Consider the following 17401-nt stretch of genomic DNA (forward strand, 5'->3'; position numbering starts at 1 on the left):
TGGTAGATGATTAGCGCACACCTGAGTGACAGTACCAACTGGTAATCAGATTGACCACAGTGTGTTCCCTGGTGCATTTAGGAGACATTGAAAGTTGAAAACCAGGATCTGGAACTTTTGAATTCTAATTAAACCAGGGAGGGAAAAAGAGCTATCATAGAGAGGTAGGAAATGGTAAGAAAAGTCCAAAGGCTCTGCTTACTGAAGGGTTTTCTGGCAGACAGTAGTATGGCCAAAAACCACCAAATATTGGTTAGAACTGAAAAAGTTAATACCCTCAGAAATCATATGCCATGATCAAGTGGGATTAATTCTAGGAATACAGGGATTTTCAGCATTAGAAATTCAGTTGATGTAATATACCGCATCAGTAAAACAAGGCAAAAGGATAGCATGATAGTCTTTGTGGATGAAGAAAAACATTTGATAAAAATCCAAAATCTTTTCTTTATAAAAACCCTAAAGAATATTAAAATAGAAGGGAAATTTAATATTTTATAAGATGTCCTATCCTGAATGTGGCCACTATTAAACAATATCATATAAAGACCTCTATAAAGTGCTGAAGAGCAAAGATGTCTCTTTGAAGACAAAGGTACGCCTGGCCTGAGCCATGGTGTTTTCAGTCACCTCATATGCATGCGAAAGCTGGGCAATGAATAAGGAAGACCAAAGGAGAATTGATGCTTTTGAGTTGTAGTGTTGGCGAAGAATACTGAAAGTACCATGGACTGTCAAAAGAATTAACAAATCTCTCCTGGAAGAAGTGCAGCTGGAATGCTCCTTGGAAGCGAGAATGGTCAGACTTAGTCTCACCTACTTTGATCATGTCAGAAGGGACCATTTGCTGGAGAGGATATCATGCTTGGTAAAATGGAGAGTCAGCAAAAAAAGGGGTAGGCCCTCAAGGAGATGGATTGGCACAGTGGCTGCAACAAATGGGCTAAGGTATAGCAAGTATTGTGAGACTGGCACAGGACTTAACAGTATTTTGTTCTGTTGTATGTAGGGTCGATATGAGTCAGAGCTGACTCAATGGCACCTAACAACACCACCACTCTGAGCAGTGAGACAAGAAAAGGAAATAAAAGATATCCATATTGGAAAAGAACATGTACAGTTATCTCTATTCTTAGATAATATGAATATATTTCTAAATAATATATATTTAGAAAATCCCAAAGAGTCTCCAAGAGTAATTCTAGAGTTGATAGCGGAATTTAGCAAAGTTATAAAGTACAAGATCAGCAAACAAAAATCAGGTGGGATTATATACACCAGCAATGAGAAATATGCAAGATTAGGGAGACAGTTGCATTTACAATAGCGTCTAATAGAATCAATTGTCTAGGAATAAATCTAAGCAGGGACATGAAGGGTTTATATAATAAAAATGATAAAACACTGCTGAAAGAGATTAAAGAAGGCTTTAAAAAACCAGAAAGGTGTTCCACGGTTATGTATTGGAAGACCTAATATCATTAAGATGTCACTACTACCCAAAGTGATCTATAGATTCAGTGCAATCTAGATCAGAATTACAACACCCTTTTTTAACAGATATTGAAGAATCAATCCATAACTAATCCAAACCAGGTCTTCAAGAGGCCCTGAATAGCTAAAGTAGTGTTGATAGAGAAGAACAAAGTTGAAGGACTCACACTTTAAAACGTACTGCTGGCACAGGCATAACAATAGGCACATAACTCAATAGAATAGAATTGAGAGTCAAGAAATAAACGTATCACAGCATTATTCACAATGGTAAAAAGATGGAAACAACCTAAGTGCCCATCAGTGGATAAATAAACTATGGTACATACATACAGTAAAGTACTACATACATAACAAAGGCTTTTCTTTTTTTCTTCTTCTTCACCCCCTGCTTTATTTTTATTTATTTATTTATTTTCGATCTTGTAGAGTGAGTTCCCACCTGCAAAGCCTGCAGTCAGTGGCATCTGTCCCTACCCCTGTTTAGACAATATTGCAAACTATATATCCTTCCTGCAGCTGTGTTTGGCAGCTAACAGTGGCCCCAGTGTATTTTTTCCTTTTTTCCTTTTCTTTTTTCAGTCTTCTCAGTTCCTCCCTCTTCCCTCCCCTCATCTTTTCTTCCTTTTTCTCCTCCTCTTTTTTATGATTCAGCTGAGCTAATCCCTTTGTCCCCACTACCTTCGTGTTTAGTGCTGCCACCACTGAACTCCGTATTCAATGATGCATGCTCCTTCAGAGTGAGTGCCACCTCTGCACTTGTGCCAGTACTGTGCCTCATTTGTTTTCTCTTTCTTTTTTCCCCCCCTCTCTCTCTTCTTAGGTCTCACCTCTCTACCTCACCTCCCACCTTGTTTAAATTCTTTTCCTTTTTTCCCCTCCCCCTCCCTTTTTTTTTTTGCTTCCTTTCATTCCCCAGCATTTGAGAGCCCACTACTTATTCATACACCTGCTGGCCTATCCACTGGGCATGTACCACCACCCATTGCAGCACATTGATTGATGACAGACAGTGACCAACACTCACCCAACTTTCCCTTAGCTACTTTGCACTATGAGTCATTGGGGAATCAAACTCACACTCTCACTTGGTACCAGATCCACTCAGAGAAAGGTGGTGAATTGTTTCCTTTCATGCTTTTTCTATAAAAGTATACAATATAAACAGCTATACATAACAATTTTATATACTTTTTTGCTTCACATTGCATCATAAACGTTTTTTGTGTTATTGCATGCACTGAAAGTATTTAATGATCGCATAAGTTTCCATTAAGTGGCTTATTTTTTTTTTAAGAAAAGAAAGGTGGTGAATGCCCCAGTGCTGCCAAACTCATGACCAGTTTGGTATGCCTGCCATGTTGCCTGGATATATTAAAACAAAAAGTGCAGGTGAAGCAAACTCATACAATAACATTACAGTGCCTTAGAGACAACTGAAAACTTCAAGTCACACACACACGAAAAAGACAAGATGGCTTAAACAAGTGACCAATCAATATACAGGGCAGAAACTGTTATAGAGGAAGATATGCTATTGTCAATATGTGATAAGAAATGCAAAAGAATTATATTTAGGTGTCTTCAATGAACTGAGAGAAACTTTGAGGAAACCACAGACAAAATCAAGAAAAATACGGACAAAGCTCTAGAAGAATTTAGGAAAACAGAACAAATTGACAAAATAGATGGAAAAGAAACCATACAAAATCAGCAAATAGAAATCTAGAAGATTTATACTAAAATTTCAGAAATAGATGGTGGAGTTGAAGGACAAAGGAGAAGAATTAAATCAATGGAACACAAAATTAGGGGAATTTAAAACAAATCTCTTAATACTAAAATGTTAGAGGAATAATAAAAGAATGGAAAAAAAAAAAAAAAAAAAGCCTAAGAACTGTGTGGAATACCTTCAAGAGGAATATGCATGATTGGAATTCCAGAACAGAAGAAGAAGAAAAAAAGTAAAAGCACCAAGAATATTGTCCAAAATTTGTTGGAAGAAAACTCCACTAGTATCAGAAAAGACAAGAAGGTAACATTCAAGAAGCTCAATGAAACCCAAATAGGATACCCCAAAAGAAAACCACCAAAAGATATCATAGTCAAATTTTGCAAACCAAAGACAAAGAATACTGAAAGCAGCCTGGGAAAAACAAATGATTACTTACTTATGAAAGCAAAGACTGAACTCTGATTTCTCAGCAGAATATATGCAGGCAAAAAGGCAATAGGATGGCATATATAAAACCCTGAGAGAAAATAATTGAACGAAGAGTTAATATATGCAGCAAAATTGTCCCTCAAATATGGTTAAATTTGGACTTTTCAAGATAAACAAAAATTAAGGGAATTTGCAAAAAGCAGATCAGCCTTACAAGAAATGCTAAAGGAAGTCCCTAAGACAAAGAAGCAACAGCAGGCAATAACCAGAGACTAGAACACACATCATCACCTCGAAATCAGCCCCGATTTAGAAATATCAAAAATGAAATAAACCTACAAGACTGAAAATAGGGAACCAGAGATGTCAGTTTGTAAAGGATGATAACTACAAAGCAAAAAGTGGAAATAAATGATGTAGTAACAGAACTTCCAAATGGAGAGGAGATCAAGACCATATCAAGATAGAACAGACTGTTTTAAGCTTGGAAAGATAATAATAAATTACAGGATAACCTTAAAGAAAATAAGACTCCTCACCAAAACAAAATCATAAAGTCTCAGTAAACACTAAAACAATAACAACAAAAGATATAAGAAAAATTCATTACAAAAATGAAGTCAGAACAGAAAAATATATTGAACAAAGAAACTATCAACACCACAAAAGAAAGCACAGCAAAATGACAGCAGTAAATTTATACCAATGTATAATTACACTGAATGTAGTAGATTAAGTGTACCAGTCAACAGACAGAAAGTAGCGGAATGGATAAGAAAACATAACTCATCAATAGGCTGTCTACAAGAAACACACCTTAGACATACCAAAAAAAAAAAAAAGCTAAAAATCAAAGAATAGGGCAACATATACCAAGCAAATGGCAACTAAAGCAAAAGCAGGAGTGGCAATATTAATTTCTCATAAAATAGAGTGTAAGGGAAAAAGCAGCACAAGAGACAAGTACGAACACCATATAATGATTAAAGGGTCAGTCCAACAAGAGATCATAACTAAGTAAATATCTGCACCCAAGATACATGAATCAAACTTTAACAGAATTAAAAAGAGAAATGAGTAACTCCACAATAGTAGGAGACTTTAATTTGTTGTTGTTGTTGTTGTTGTTGTTGTTGTTATGTGCCGTCGAGTCGGCCCCGACTCAGCGACCTCTCCTTGGGTTTCCGAGGCAGTATCACTACGGAGGTAGGATTGCCCAACCTTCCTTCCGAGGAGACTTTAATACACCACCTAAAAAAAAAAAAAAAAGCTTTTGAGCTTTGGGTGAAATTTTACAAAGTAGATTTGTTTTCCATTCAACAGTTCATACACATTTTGTTTTGTTGATACCGATTACAATCCCTGCAGTGTAACAGCTGACTTCCCACTTCCTCCCTATTATTACCCTTGCCCTGCGTCCTTCATACCTATGATTCCTGCCTGCCTAGCTTTCTCCCTGCACAAATGCTGCCCTTCTGATACCCCATGGTTGATTGTTCTAAGGAGTGCATGTCCTTGGCATAATTGTTCAGCTCATAGGGCTGTCTGACATTTGGCTGAGATTTGAGCCATGGAAGTAAGTCTCCAGGCCTAAAGGGTAACAAGGGGACATAGTTTCAGGGGTTTTACCAATCTCTCTCTGAGCAGTAATCCAGTTCTTTTTTATGATTTTGAATTTTGTTCTACATTTTTCTCCCATTCTATCCAGAATCTCCAGTTTTGATCCCATTTCAAGTGGTTGGAATTGTTTTAATATACCACTTTCAATGAAGGATAGAACAACTAAAGAAACTGAGCATGATAGAGATGATCTAAACAACACAGTCAACCAGCTAGACCTCAACCTCATAGATGTGTACAGAGCACTCCACGCAACAACAGCAAAATATGCACTCTTCGCCATTGCACATGGAACATTTTTGAGAATAGACTATATGTTAGACCACAAAGCAAAACTGAATTAATTTAAAAATATAAAAATGTTGCAAAGCATCTTCTCAGATCACAATGCTATAAAATTAGAAGTTAACCATAGGAAGATCAAGGGGGAAAAAAGTCAAATACATAGAAACTGAGCAACACTCTGCTTAAAAACTGCTGGGTAATATAAGAAATAAAAACAAAGTAAAAAATTTCCTTGACTACAAAGAGAATGAAAACACAAAATACCAAAATCTATGGGATACCGCAAAAGCTGTATTCAGAGGACAGTTTGTAGCCATAAATACACACTTCAAAAAAGAGGAAAGAACCAAAATCAACACTTTAATCCAGTATTTCCAACAATTAGAAAAAAGAACAGCAAAAAAGTTTACAGTCACCCAAAGAAAGGAAATAATAAAGATTCAAACAGAAATAAATGAAACAGAAATAATTGAATCAAGACAAGAAATTAATTATTTGAAAGGACTGATAAAATTGACAAACCAGTGGCAAATTTAACAAAGGGAAAGAAGGAGATATTGCAGATAACATGAGTAAGAAATGAAATAGATGATGTCACAGCAGAACTCACTAAAATAAAAAGGATAATAAAGGAATACTGTGAAGATGTGTACTCCAAGAAATTTGAAAACTTAGAGATGGACAGATTTCTAGAAGTGCACTACCTACCCAAACTAATACAATCTGATATAGGAAATTCAAAGAGAGCAATCACAAAAGAAGAAATTGAATAGATCATAAATAAATAAAACTCCAACAAAAAAAGTCCTGATTCAGACAGTTACACTGGAGAATTCTACCAAACATTCAGAAAATAGCTGACACTAATTTTACTTAAATTATTCCAGAACACAGAATAGAATGGAATACTCCCAAACTCATTCAATGAAGTAAAAATAGCCCTGATACCAAAACCAGGCAAACCCAAAAAACCAAACTCTACTGCCATTGCATCAATTCAGAATAGAACTGTCTGTGGGGTTTCCCAGGCTGTAAGTGTTTACAGAAGCAGACTACCTCATCTTTCTTCTGCAGAGCAGCTGGTGAATTTGAACTGCTAACCCTGTTGGTTTAGCAGCCATATGCTTTAATCTCTGTACCACTAGAGCTCCTAAACCAGGCAGAGACTGGTTTCATTCTTAAAGAAGAAAATTATATCCTTATGAACACTGACACAAAAATTCTTAACAAGATCCTAGTCAATAGAATCCAACAACACATCTCTATCAATCGATAGATATAGATAGTTATATCATGACCAAGTGAATTTTGCAAGGTATTCAAGGATGGTTCAACATTAGGAAAACAATTAATGTAATCCACCACATATATAAAACCACATGATCAAATCAATTGATGCAGAAAAGGCATTTGACAAAATCCAATATCCATTCTTAATAAAGATGCTCAGCAAAATAGGATTATGAGGGAAATTATTCAACATAATTAAAAGCATATATACAAAACAAATGGCCTGAATTTTTCTCAATGGAGAGAGACTGAAAACATTCCCCTTGCAAATGAGAACCAGAAGAAGTTGCCCTTTATTCCTATCAATATTATATTGTAAGTCCTAGGCAGAACAGTAAAACCAGAAAGGGAAATAAAAGGCATCCATATTGGCAAAGAAGAAGTAAAACTATGTCTGTTTGCAGATGATATGATCTTATAATAGACAATCATAGAGACTCAACAAGAAAACTTCTGTGGCTAATAGAAGGATTCAGCAAAGTGACAAAGTACAAGATCAACATACAAAAACCAGTTGGGTTTCTTTACACTTATGAAGAGAACTCTCAAAGGGAAATCAAGAAAAGTAATATCATTTACAATAACCACTCAAAAAATGAAATACTTAGGAATAAATCTAAGCAGAGATACAAAAGACCTACACAGAGAAACTGTAAAACACTCTAAGAAACCAAAAAAGACCTACATAAATGGAAGAATACACCATGATCATGGATGATAGATGGACTTAACATTGTGAAGATGGCAGTACTGTCCAAAGCGATTTACAGGGATAATGCAATCTTGATCCAGATTCCATCACTATTCTTTAAAGAGATGGAAAAATAATCTCCAACTTTATATGGAAAGGAAAGAGACTACTGCTGGTGGTACAGTGCCTAAAGCATTTGACTGCTAAACAGAAGGCTGGCGGTTCAAACCTATCAGCCACTCCTCAGAAGGAAGATTGGACAATCTACTTCTGTTGAGATAATGCCTTGAAAACCCAAGGAGGGGTCGCTATGAGTCAGGACCAACTTGACGGCAGTGAGTTTGTTTTTTTTGTTTTTGTTTTTTTTCTTCTTCTCTTTTTTGGTTCTGGTTTTACTAAAGAAGAACAAGTAAGAGACTTCACACTCCCTGATCTCAAAACCTACTATACAACCACAGTAATCAAAACAGCCTTCTTTTGGTACAATGACAGATGCATAGACCAATGGAACAGAATTGAGAACTCAGAAGTAAATCTCTTTACCAGTGGAGAGCTGATCTTTGACAAAGGGCCAGAACTCATTAAACGGGGAAGATATGGTCTTTCTAGTAAACGGTGTTGGCAAAACTGGATATCCATTTGCAGGAAAATGAAACAGGATCCATATCTCTCACCATATATAAAAACTAACTCAAGATGGGGCAAAGACTTAATGTAAAACCATAAAAATCATTAAAGAAGAAATTGAGGCAAACTTATGGGCCTTAATATATGACATAAATACACTGTCAAACATAACTAAGAGTATGCAAACAGCAGAAGACAAACTAGATGACTGGGACTTCCTGAAAAGTAAACACTTATACACATCAAAAAGCTTTGGCAAAGGAGCAAAAAGAGAAATTACAGACTAAGAAAAATTTCTGGCAATGATATTGCAGATGAGGGACCAATCTCTAAAATTTAGAGAAAGCTTCAACATCTCAACAACAAGAGAACAAGCAATCCAATTAAAAAATGGGCAGAGGACATGGACAGGCACTTCCCTAAAAAAGACATTCATGTGACCAACAAACACATGAAGAAATTCACACAATGATTAGCCGTTAGAGAAATGGAAATCAAAATAACAATGAGTTATCATGTTACCCAGCATTAAGGGCAAAGTTAAAAAAAAAATGCTTATGAGGCTGTACTGAGATAGGAACCCTCATGCACTGCTGGTTGGGCTATAAAATGGTATAACCTTTGTGGAAAATGATAATGGCATTTCCTTTAAAGGATAGAAATAGAAAGACCATATGGTCCAGCATGCCTACCACTTGGTATATATCCTAGAGAAATAAGAGCCATGACACAAACAGGTATATGCACATCCTTGTTCACCACAGCATTATTCACAATAGCAAAGAGATGGAAACAGCCTAAGTGCCCATCAGTGGACAAATAGATAAACTGTTGTCCATACACACATCAGAATATTATGCAACGTTGAAAAGTCACAATGAATCTGTGAAACCTCTTATAATATGGATGAATCTAAAAGACGTTATGCTGATTAAAATTAGTCAATCACAGAAGGACAAATATTTTATGAAACCATTACTGTAAAAGTCAGGGAAAAGATTATACACAGAATCATTATTTGAAGGCTATTGTGGTGGTTATGTTTGTGTGTCAACTTGGCTGGGCCTGGTTGAGTGGCTGGGCAGCTGGTGGTAGTTATTCCCCATGATGAGACTGGCAATCAACTCCATGGTGGGATCTACCAAAAGCACCTGAGTAGCTGCCTTTGGGATATGGTCTGCTTCCATATCCCAAAGAATATTCTTCTCTTAAGGAGAAGCTTTGAGAATGGTCTCTAGTCTTTGCACGCTTGGACCCTGCCTGTAGCCATGTTGTTGGTCAGCAGCCTGCCATGCTCTGCCGACTTTGGGACTTACAATGGACTTAAGCTAATGGCCTGCTGTATAGTCTGGTAACATCGGGACTGTGCCTTTTTACTTGTCAACCTTGGGGCTTCCAGCCTTAGCAGCCAGCAGTTGTTTGAGTGAAAAAACGCCTGTAGCTCCAGTGGGGTGGGAGCAGGAGGCAGAGCTGGACCCCAAGGTTGAGGGGCTTTCACCCAGCCCCTTAGAGCCTGGCACTTTGAACTTGGACTTAAAGCCTCCAAATTGTAAGAATAAACTCCTGTTTGTTAAGGCCATCTCATTTGTGGTATATTCTTGTCAGAGTGGCACTGGGTAACCAGAACAGAATTTGGTACTGGGAGAGTGGGGTGCTGCTCTGACAGATACCTAAAATGTGGAAACAGGAGTGGAGTGCATCCTTGACCCGAGACCCTGGCAGAGAGACTCTGGCATATGGCATGACAGATGGCAGGAGTAGAGCAAGAGACCAGCATGAGAGGCGGCAGGAGCAGAGCTGAGAGAACCAGCATGAGACAGCGACAGCCTTACCAACCCACGGAGGAGAAAGCTTGATGCCTTTGGTTAGGTGGCTTACTGGCAGAGTGGGTTGCCCTTGGGCATTAATTGGTAGAAAAGATTGGCATGGAATGGAGTAGCAGGTTGGCTGGCCCATGGAACAAAAAAGCCAAGTGCTTTTTGGGCAGGGTTTTTCAGCGGAGTGGGTTGCCTTTGCCATTAATCGGCAGAAGCAGAGAGACCAAGGAAACGAAAGCAGAGCTGCCTCAGCCTGAGAGGTTAGGACCATGACCTTTGGGGGTGGAATGATCACAGCCCCCTAGGTTTCAAAGAACCAGCCCTTCACTGTCTTGGTTCTGGAGCGTGGGGCTGCTCATTCATGTGAGCCAGTGGGATGGAGTCATAGCCGCTGCCCAAGAGTGAGAGGGCGGGGCTGCCATGCCCAAGAGGGAGAGAAATGAGGTCTGCCAGGCCAAGGGGATGAGGTCGCCATTCAGGAACTAGGGGACTGGAGCCACCCAGCAGAGGAGACCTGTACAGGTACCACCCATTGAAGATCTGTACAGGTGCCAAGTTGACAAGGGGCGGAATTGTGGTAGTTGGGTTTGTGTGTCAACTTGACTGGGCCTGGTTGAGTGGCTAGGCAGCTGGTGGTAGTTATTCCCCACGATGAGACTGGCAATCACCTCCATGGTGAGATCTACCACAAGCAGCTGAAAGCTGCCTTTGGGATATGGTCTGCTTCCTGTATTTAAGGAGAAGCTTTGAGAATGGTCTCTAGCCTTTGGCACGTGTAGACCCTGCACGTAGCCATGTCATTGCTCAGCAGCCTGCCATGCTCTGCTGACCTTGGGACTTACAGTGGACTTAAGCTAATGGCCTGCCATGTGGTCTCGTAACATCGGGACTGTGCCTTTTTACTTGTCAACCTTCGGGCTTCCAGCCTCAGCAGCCAGCAGCTGTTTGAGTGAAGAAATGCCTGTAGCTCCAGTGGGCCAGGAGCAGGAGGCAGAGCTGGACCCCAAGGTTGAGGGGCTTTTCACCCAGCTCCTAGAGCTTTGAACTTGGACTTAAGCCTCCAAATTGTAAGAATAAACTCCTATTTGTTAAGGCCATCCCATTTGTGGTATATTCTTGTCAGAGCGGCACTGGGTAACAAGAACAGCTATCAAGGGTAGGAGGGAAAAGAAAGGCAAATGGCAAATCACTAACTAGAGGGAAGAGGCATATTAACGTGGGTGAAGGGAATACAAATATTACATAATGGGGAAGGCAGCACCAGATGATGAAGGCAAAGGAAGACTCAGGGACGAGTGTAAGAGTTAAAGGCCACAAAGGTAAATACTATTACATACACAATCCTACAGTAACAGTAGTAACAATAATCTGTGAGTAGATACATAGACACTGAAGCTGAACAGGCGTAGAAGGAGATTAGGAGTATACCCATGAATATATATAGGTTTAACAGAGACTTTTTCTACACATATATTTATATGTGCTGCAAATATGTCCATAAATATAGTAGAGCATGCAGGAAGCAAAGTTATTAAAACTTCTCAGTCATTACCAAACACTTTGGGCATGAGAGCTCAGCACTATAGTCTCACGGGAACACTAAGGTCTGGTGGCATAACATAGTCCACAGAAACAATGTTTTACATCCTACTTTGGTGAGTACTGACTAGGATCTTAAAAGCTTGTGAGCAGCCATCTAAGGTACAACTATTGGTCTCTCCTCATCCAGAGCAAAGAAAAGTGAAAAAAATCAAAGATGTAAAGAAACAGTTGGAAATCTTCACCCACATCCTAATAAAAAAAAAAAAAAAGAAAAGAAACAGTTGGGACTGATGGGCCATATGAACCCCAGCCTCTGTGACCTTGAAACCAAAAGAACTAGATGCTGCCCAGCTGCCACTGTTGACTGCTCTGAAAGGAATTCCAATAGGAGGTTCTGGATAGAGTGGGAGAAAATTACGGAACAAAAATCAAAATAATAAAGAAGAGCAAGCTTACTGGTCTGATAGAGACTGGTGGAATCCCTGAAACTATAGCCCTTACATGCACTTCAGGTCAGGAGCTAAACTCACCCCTGTGGCTCAACTTTGAGCCAAATGACAGACTGATATATAAGTAATACCAGGAAGTTATGAACTCATTATAACAATCAACCATTTGGGATCAAAAGGGCAGCATTTGCCCATGGGTAAAGCTAAGAAGGCAAGAAGATGTGAAGGGAAATGGTACCTATAGAGAGGAAAAGGGAAGAGTACTATTACATTCGGGGGAGTGTAGTGAATGTCACAGAACAAAACGTGTGTGATTCTTGAATGGAAAACCAATTTGCTCTGTAAACTTTTACCCAAATCACAATTAAAAAAAAACTTTGCTAACAAAGTGAAAAGACAAGCTGCTGTCGGGGTGAGTATCTGCTGATGTACATCCAAACACTTCATGGGATTTGGTCCCTTGATTTAGAGGTTAATGGGGAGGAACAACTCAGAAAAGGAGGATAAGAATGGTTGCACAACTCAAAGAATGTAGTCAGTTTCTCTGAATTGGACACGGAGAAACTGTTGAATTGGTGTATGTTTTGCTATGTATATTCTCAACCCACAACAGAATTAATGAAATTTTTTTAAAAAATTGACTGAGGTCCCAGATTACTCTTGGGCCTCAGCATCTAATTCTCTGAACCTCTCTTTGCAGTTTGAGATTTCACTGTCTCAGGAAAAATGTCTATCCTCTAAACTGTATTATATATGTGCTTTCTAGACTGTATATTTTAGACCACTCTTTTAGAAGGATATATACACTGACATGTCTCTTTCATCCTAACAGATATATTGGAAGGTCTCAGAAGACAAAAAAGCAAAATGTGCTGAAAAGGGAAAATCAAAACAGGTGATTCCTGTTGCAAATTGAAGCAAACAAGTATTTCTCTTTTAATCTTCTGGGTTCTACTCTTTTTTGAAATGTAGGCCAGACATTTTGTTTAAGAATTCTAGTAGTGTTGGTTAAGTCACTGTAACTCAGGCCGCTCAAAGGCAGTGCAAAACATTTAGAAGTTTGATAAATATTTTTTAAAGATTAGCAATTGAATTTTTTCAGTGGCCTGAAACTTTGATGACAGAAAGTGATTTCCAGTGCTTACTGACTCATGTTTAAATGCAGGGTTCATGCCTTCTACACCTCAACAGCCTTAGTATTACAGGGTTTTTGAGGATATTATAGGGGTTCGGGCATAGGTCCATCACATGGCACCTTGCTCCTTCTCTGGGAGATATTTGGACCCTCAGCAGGGAAGCACTGGATGAGTGTTCCTCCCCTACCAAGCTTTGGGGTACCTTCAAGGTCCACTAAGACCTGCTGTGTCTAGGATGTTGTACTTATGTTTAAGTCTTTGGACCATGAGAACCAAGCTTTCCTAGATAGTTACTCAAGACAGCTGAGTCATAGTCATTTTCAGAGTTATTGGCTGATTTTAGAACAATTTTTAAGGTTTTTTTTTTTTTTTTTTTTACTGAATTCTTTTAGCAAAGTGGTAAACACTTTTACTAGAAAATGAGGGAAAATGCAGGCCTTTCAGTATGACAACAGGTGCCACCAGGAGTAGTTTGGAGCTAAGTGAGACAGACAAAGTGCTCTGCACACACTGGTGCAGAGGCTATCCCAGGGATAAGAACCCCAGGGAAGGCATGGGGAATTGTGATTTATTTCCAACCACTCTGGAGTGTGGTGGTGGAGAAGCATAGCACAGACCTCCCTGAGTAGAGATAATTCAAACTGGTACGTATAATCCAAGTAAATTTCAGCCTAAAATAGTATAGTTTGTGGGTTCTTAAATGCCATCTTTGTTTCCCTATTTTGGGGCCTTTCTGTTGCAAAGCACAGCTCTGTGCCTCTCATTAACCTAGTTGCTGCTCCTTGGATGGGCAGTACTCAGGCCTGCAGATACACACCCCTTAGGGTGTGGTAGGAGAAATGAGCTAGACCTAGCCTCAGTTATGTGCCTAAAGACAATGGCAGGCAGGGTCCCACACAGTAAAGGAGACCAGAAGCAATAATGTACAAGTGTCTACTTTCAGCATATTTGGCAACAGAATGAAAGGGGTGTGTGTACAGTGAGAGTAAAAAACATTTTTTTCTATAGTGGAGGTCACCAGATCTTTGTTGGGTATAAATTAGTAACTGAAATGAAATCCCTTCTGGCACCTGAATAGGCTGTGGACACTGCAAAGACAGAATTAGTCTGGCCAGCCCAGGATATAGAGTTGTCCAAGAACTGCCTGCATGTCAGTGACCCTCATAATATATGTTGACAAGGTGGAGCTGGTGCATAGAAACCATGGGCATTCAGAGGTCAGAATAAGACATGCAGTTAGTGTATAGAGGGACACGTCTGAGTACACCGTGGCATGAGCTGAATACTAGCTTTTAAGATCTGTGCTTGAAAATGAAGTGGAAGTGCTGATTAGGTAGAAGGTGGAGGGGTGTGTGAAGCTAGACAGTTGTTCATGTGTGTATTTTTCTTTCTTACAGATAGAATGCCTCAACTATATCCGAGTTCTGCAACCACTCGATGACAACACTCTTTATGTGTGTGGGACGAATGCGTTTCAACCGACGTGTGACCACCTGGTGAGGTTTGGACATATCTCATTTATACAGTACAGCCTGGTCAGCAGTAAAAGCAGAGTGAGGATCGAGGCAGGGATAAACCAGTCTCCACCAGCAAAACAATACAGTAAGAGTCACTCATGGCTAGACCAGTAGGGGTGAGACAACAGCTCAGGGCCCCTGCATCAGAATGCCCTGTTAGGCAGCACCAACACCAGGTTCATGTGCTGGCTCTCATCAGGCTGTTACACACCTCCTAGCCCCAATGCCCTCATCTTTCAGTCACAGTGACTAAGGGCACAGGCAGGGCTCCTGGCCCCACGGCCCTTGGTGCTGTGCAGAACTTGAAGTAAGAGGACATAGAAAACGTACTTTTGACAGATTTAAGCATCCGTATGTTATTATCACAGCATCTTCACTCCTTTTCATTTTTGTGTTTTGTGAAGAAGACCTGGCAATGATGTAGGTGTTGATCTGCAAGCAAAGCTACAGCATCTGCACCTGGATTTGTACTTGCCTGTTGTCTTAGCGTCTCTGGTGAATTAGAATCAGTAGAATACATAAAATGAGAGAGAGATAATTTATTTTCAGGGATTGGCTCATGCAGTTGTGGGGGCTGGCAAGTCCAAAGTCCATAGATCAGTCAGCAGGCTGGAGACTCATGCTGGCTCATGGGATTATGAGGGGTAGGCAAGTCGAAAATCCATAGGTCAGGCAACGGGCTGGAGATTTCTACAGGTTTGTGTCAGGATACGTAGACGATGGGAAGAGTGCAGAGTGGGGAGAGAGTGAGTTCTGACAAAATAACTCTCGATAATCTGGAGGTAGACCACACTCTAAGGAAACTCCTTTTTCAGCTGATAGATTGATTACATTACATTATGGAAGATGATTACATTATATTAGATTATGTTATGGAGCAACAACTAGCTTAGTCTTTGGCCAAACCACTTAGATCCGTAGCTTAACCAAGTTGACACATACAAGTAAACATCACATTCTTTGGCATGCCTACTCTTCTGGTTCTATTACACCATTCTGTATCTGCTGATGAGATTCCTGTTGGTGCAGATTGGCACCAGAGAGGGTATATCTTTTATTACTTAGGTGTGTCAGGCTCTTGTTTATCCCTATACTGAATACAGAAATCTTCCTTTATATTTAGGATCCTTAAGAGAGCAGCTTTCTCCACTCCTCATACTGACCTTTCACCACTTCTTTTTCACTTCACTTAACTGAAAACTAGGAAAGAGAGATTTGACTGTAATATCTCACTGGGAAAAATTATTTGTATTCTGATGAATGATTTTTGTAACAGTCACAAAGACAGGGAAAAGGAGCACTTTAAGTACATGTGAGAATTGAAAATGAAGCAGATTCTCTAATATCCATTTCCTATTTTAGCAAGCACCTAATGAAATATGTTATAGTGAAAAATCTTAGTTTGCTAGAATCCTAAATTAGTTGGAATTTTTAAAAACATTTTTTAACTCTGACTCAAAGGTAAATATCAAGACAAAGTATAGACTCATTAAGTTGGGTTAGAAAAACATCAGACTTGAACAGGCTTCTGGGGTGAGATTTATAGGGGGCCTCTAGAGGCCAGCTGGTAGCATAGTGGCTAAGGCACTTGACTGCTAACCAGAAGGCTGGCGGTTCAAACCCACCAGCCACTCCTCGGAAGGAAGGTTGGGCAATCCTACTTCCGTAGTGATACTGCCTCGGAAACCCAAGGAGGGGTCGCTATGAGTCGGGGCCGACTCGACAGCAAACAACAACAACAACAGAGGCCAGCAGTACAAGTTGATACAGGGGTATGTTTCTGGAATGTTTAATATCCTCAAGGACAGATTTTACTTCTTTTTGCTTAAGAAAATGTATACTAAGTCATATTTAAGCATCAAATTCTAGGTTAAGCCTTAATCAGAAGCCTCAGGTGGTTGTTGTGTTGTTAGGTGCTGTTGAGTCAGACGCAACTCAAAGCGACCCCTCCTTGAGTTTCTGAGGTGGTGTCACTACGGAAATAGATTGCCCAACCTTCCTTCTGAGGAGTGGCTGGTGGGTTTGAATCACCAGCCTTCTGGTTAGCAGTCAAGTGCCTCAGGTACTACAATAGAAACATAAATTCTATAGCGATGTCAGTTATTGAGTGAGGTAAAGGGATAATATATGTCATTTAAATCTAGATCTGTCATTTTCAATTTTTATAAAAATTTTCAAGCCTACAGAAAAGTTGATCATTTGTATGTATATTCACCACCTAGATTGCATAGATGGGAACATTTAGCCATATTTGCTCAAATCTCTGTGTGTGCATGTGCACACATGTGCATTCATGTGTATGCTAATCTACAACCCTTTTCAGTGCATCTCCTAAGAGTAATGACACCTCGTAAATTAACTCCAGCTTCATCAGTGTATCTACGAAATACTTTGGCAGTTCCCCAGTATCATCTAACATGTCCTTTCTAGTCCCTGTCCAGATGTCCCGATTGGCTCCCAGATGTCTCCTAGAGACATGATAAATTGATCATATTATGTAGGTTGTATTATCACCCAGTTCATCTTTCCTTATCAGACAGGTGAGAATCTGCATATGTTTTAGCTGGCATAGTAAACTTGGTTAACAATCTCTCTGTCTATGCCTGTCAGCCATTTCTCTTTCTGTGTCCTTAAACTCCAGGCAGATCAGCCTTCTCCCCTGCAGCAGGTGGGAGAGTCTGCCTTCCAAGTCTTTCCCAGCTGTTAGGTCATAGCGACCCCTCCTTGGGTTTCCGAGGCAGTATCACTACGGAAGTAGGATTGCCCAAC

The 17401-nt window shown here is 39.7% G+C and overlaps 1 protein-coding gene across 1 annotated transcript in view; it reads left to right on the top strand.

Annotated features, from left to right (window-relative positions):
* The window catches only part of SEMA4D (semaphorin 4D), an 82422-nt gene that overhangs the window by 10137 nt on the left and 54884 nt on the right, over positions 1-17401 (top strand). Inside the window, exons 4-5 of the mRNA XM_007946343.2 lie at positions 12812-12874; positions 14513-14611. Of these exons, the coding sequence (XP_007944534.2) occupies positions 12812-12874; positions 14513-14611 (162 nt within the window). The remainder of the gene's footprint in view (positions 1-12811; positions 12875-14512; positions 14612-17401) is intronic.

This window comes from Orycteropus afer, unplaced genomic scaffold (genome assembly GCF_000298275.1).
Source record: "Orycteropus afer afer isolate SDZICR_OR568_19922 unplaced genomic scaffold, OryAfe1.0 scaffold00156, whole genome shotgun sequence".
Lineage (NCBI taxonomy): Eukaryota > Metazoa > Chordata > Mammalia > Tubulidentata > Orycteropodidae > Orycteropus > Orycteropus afer.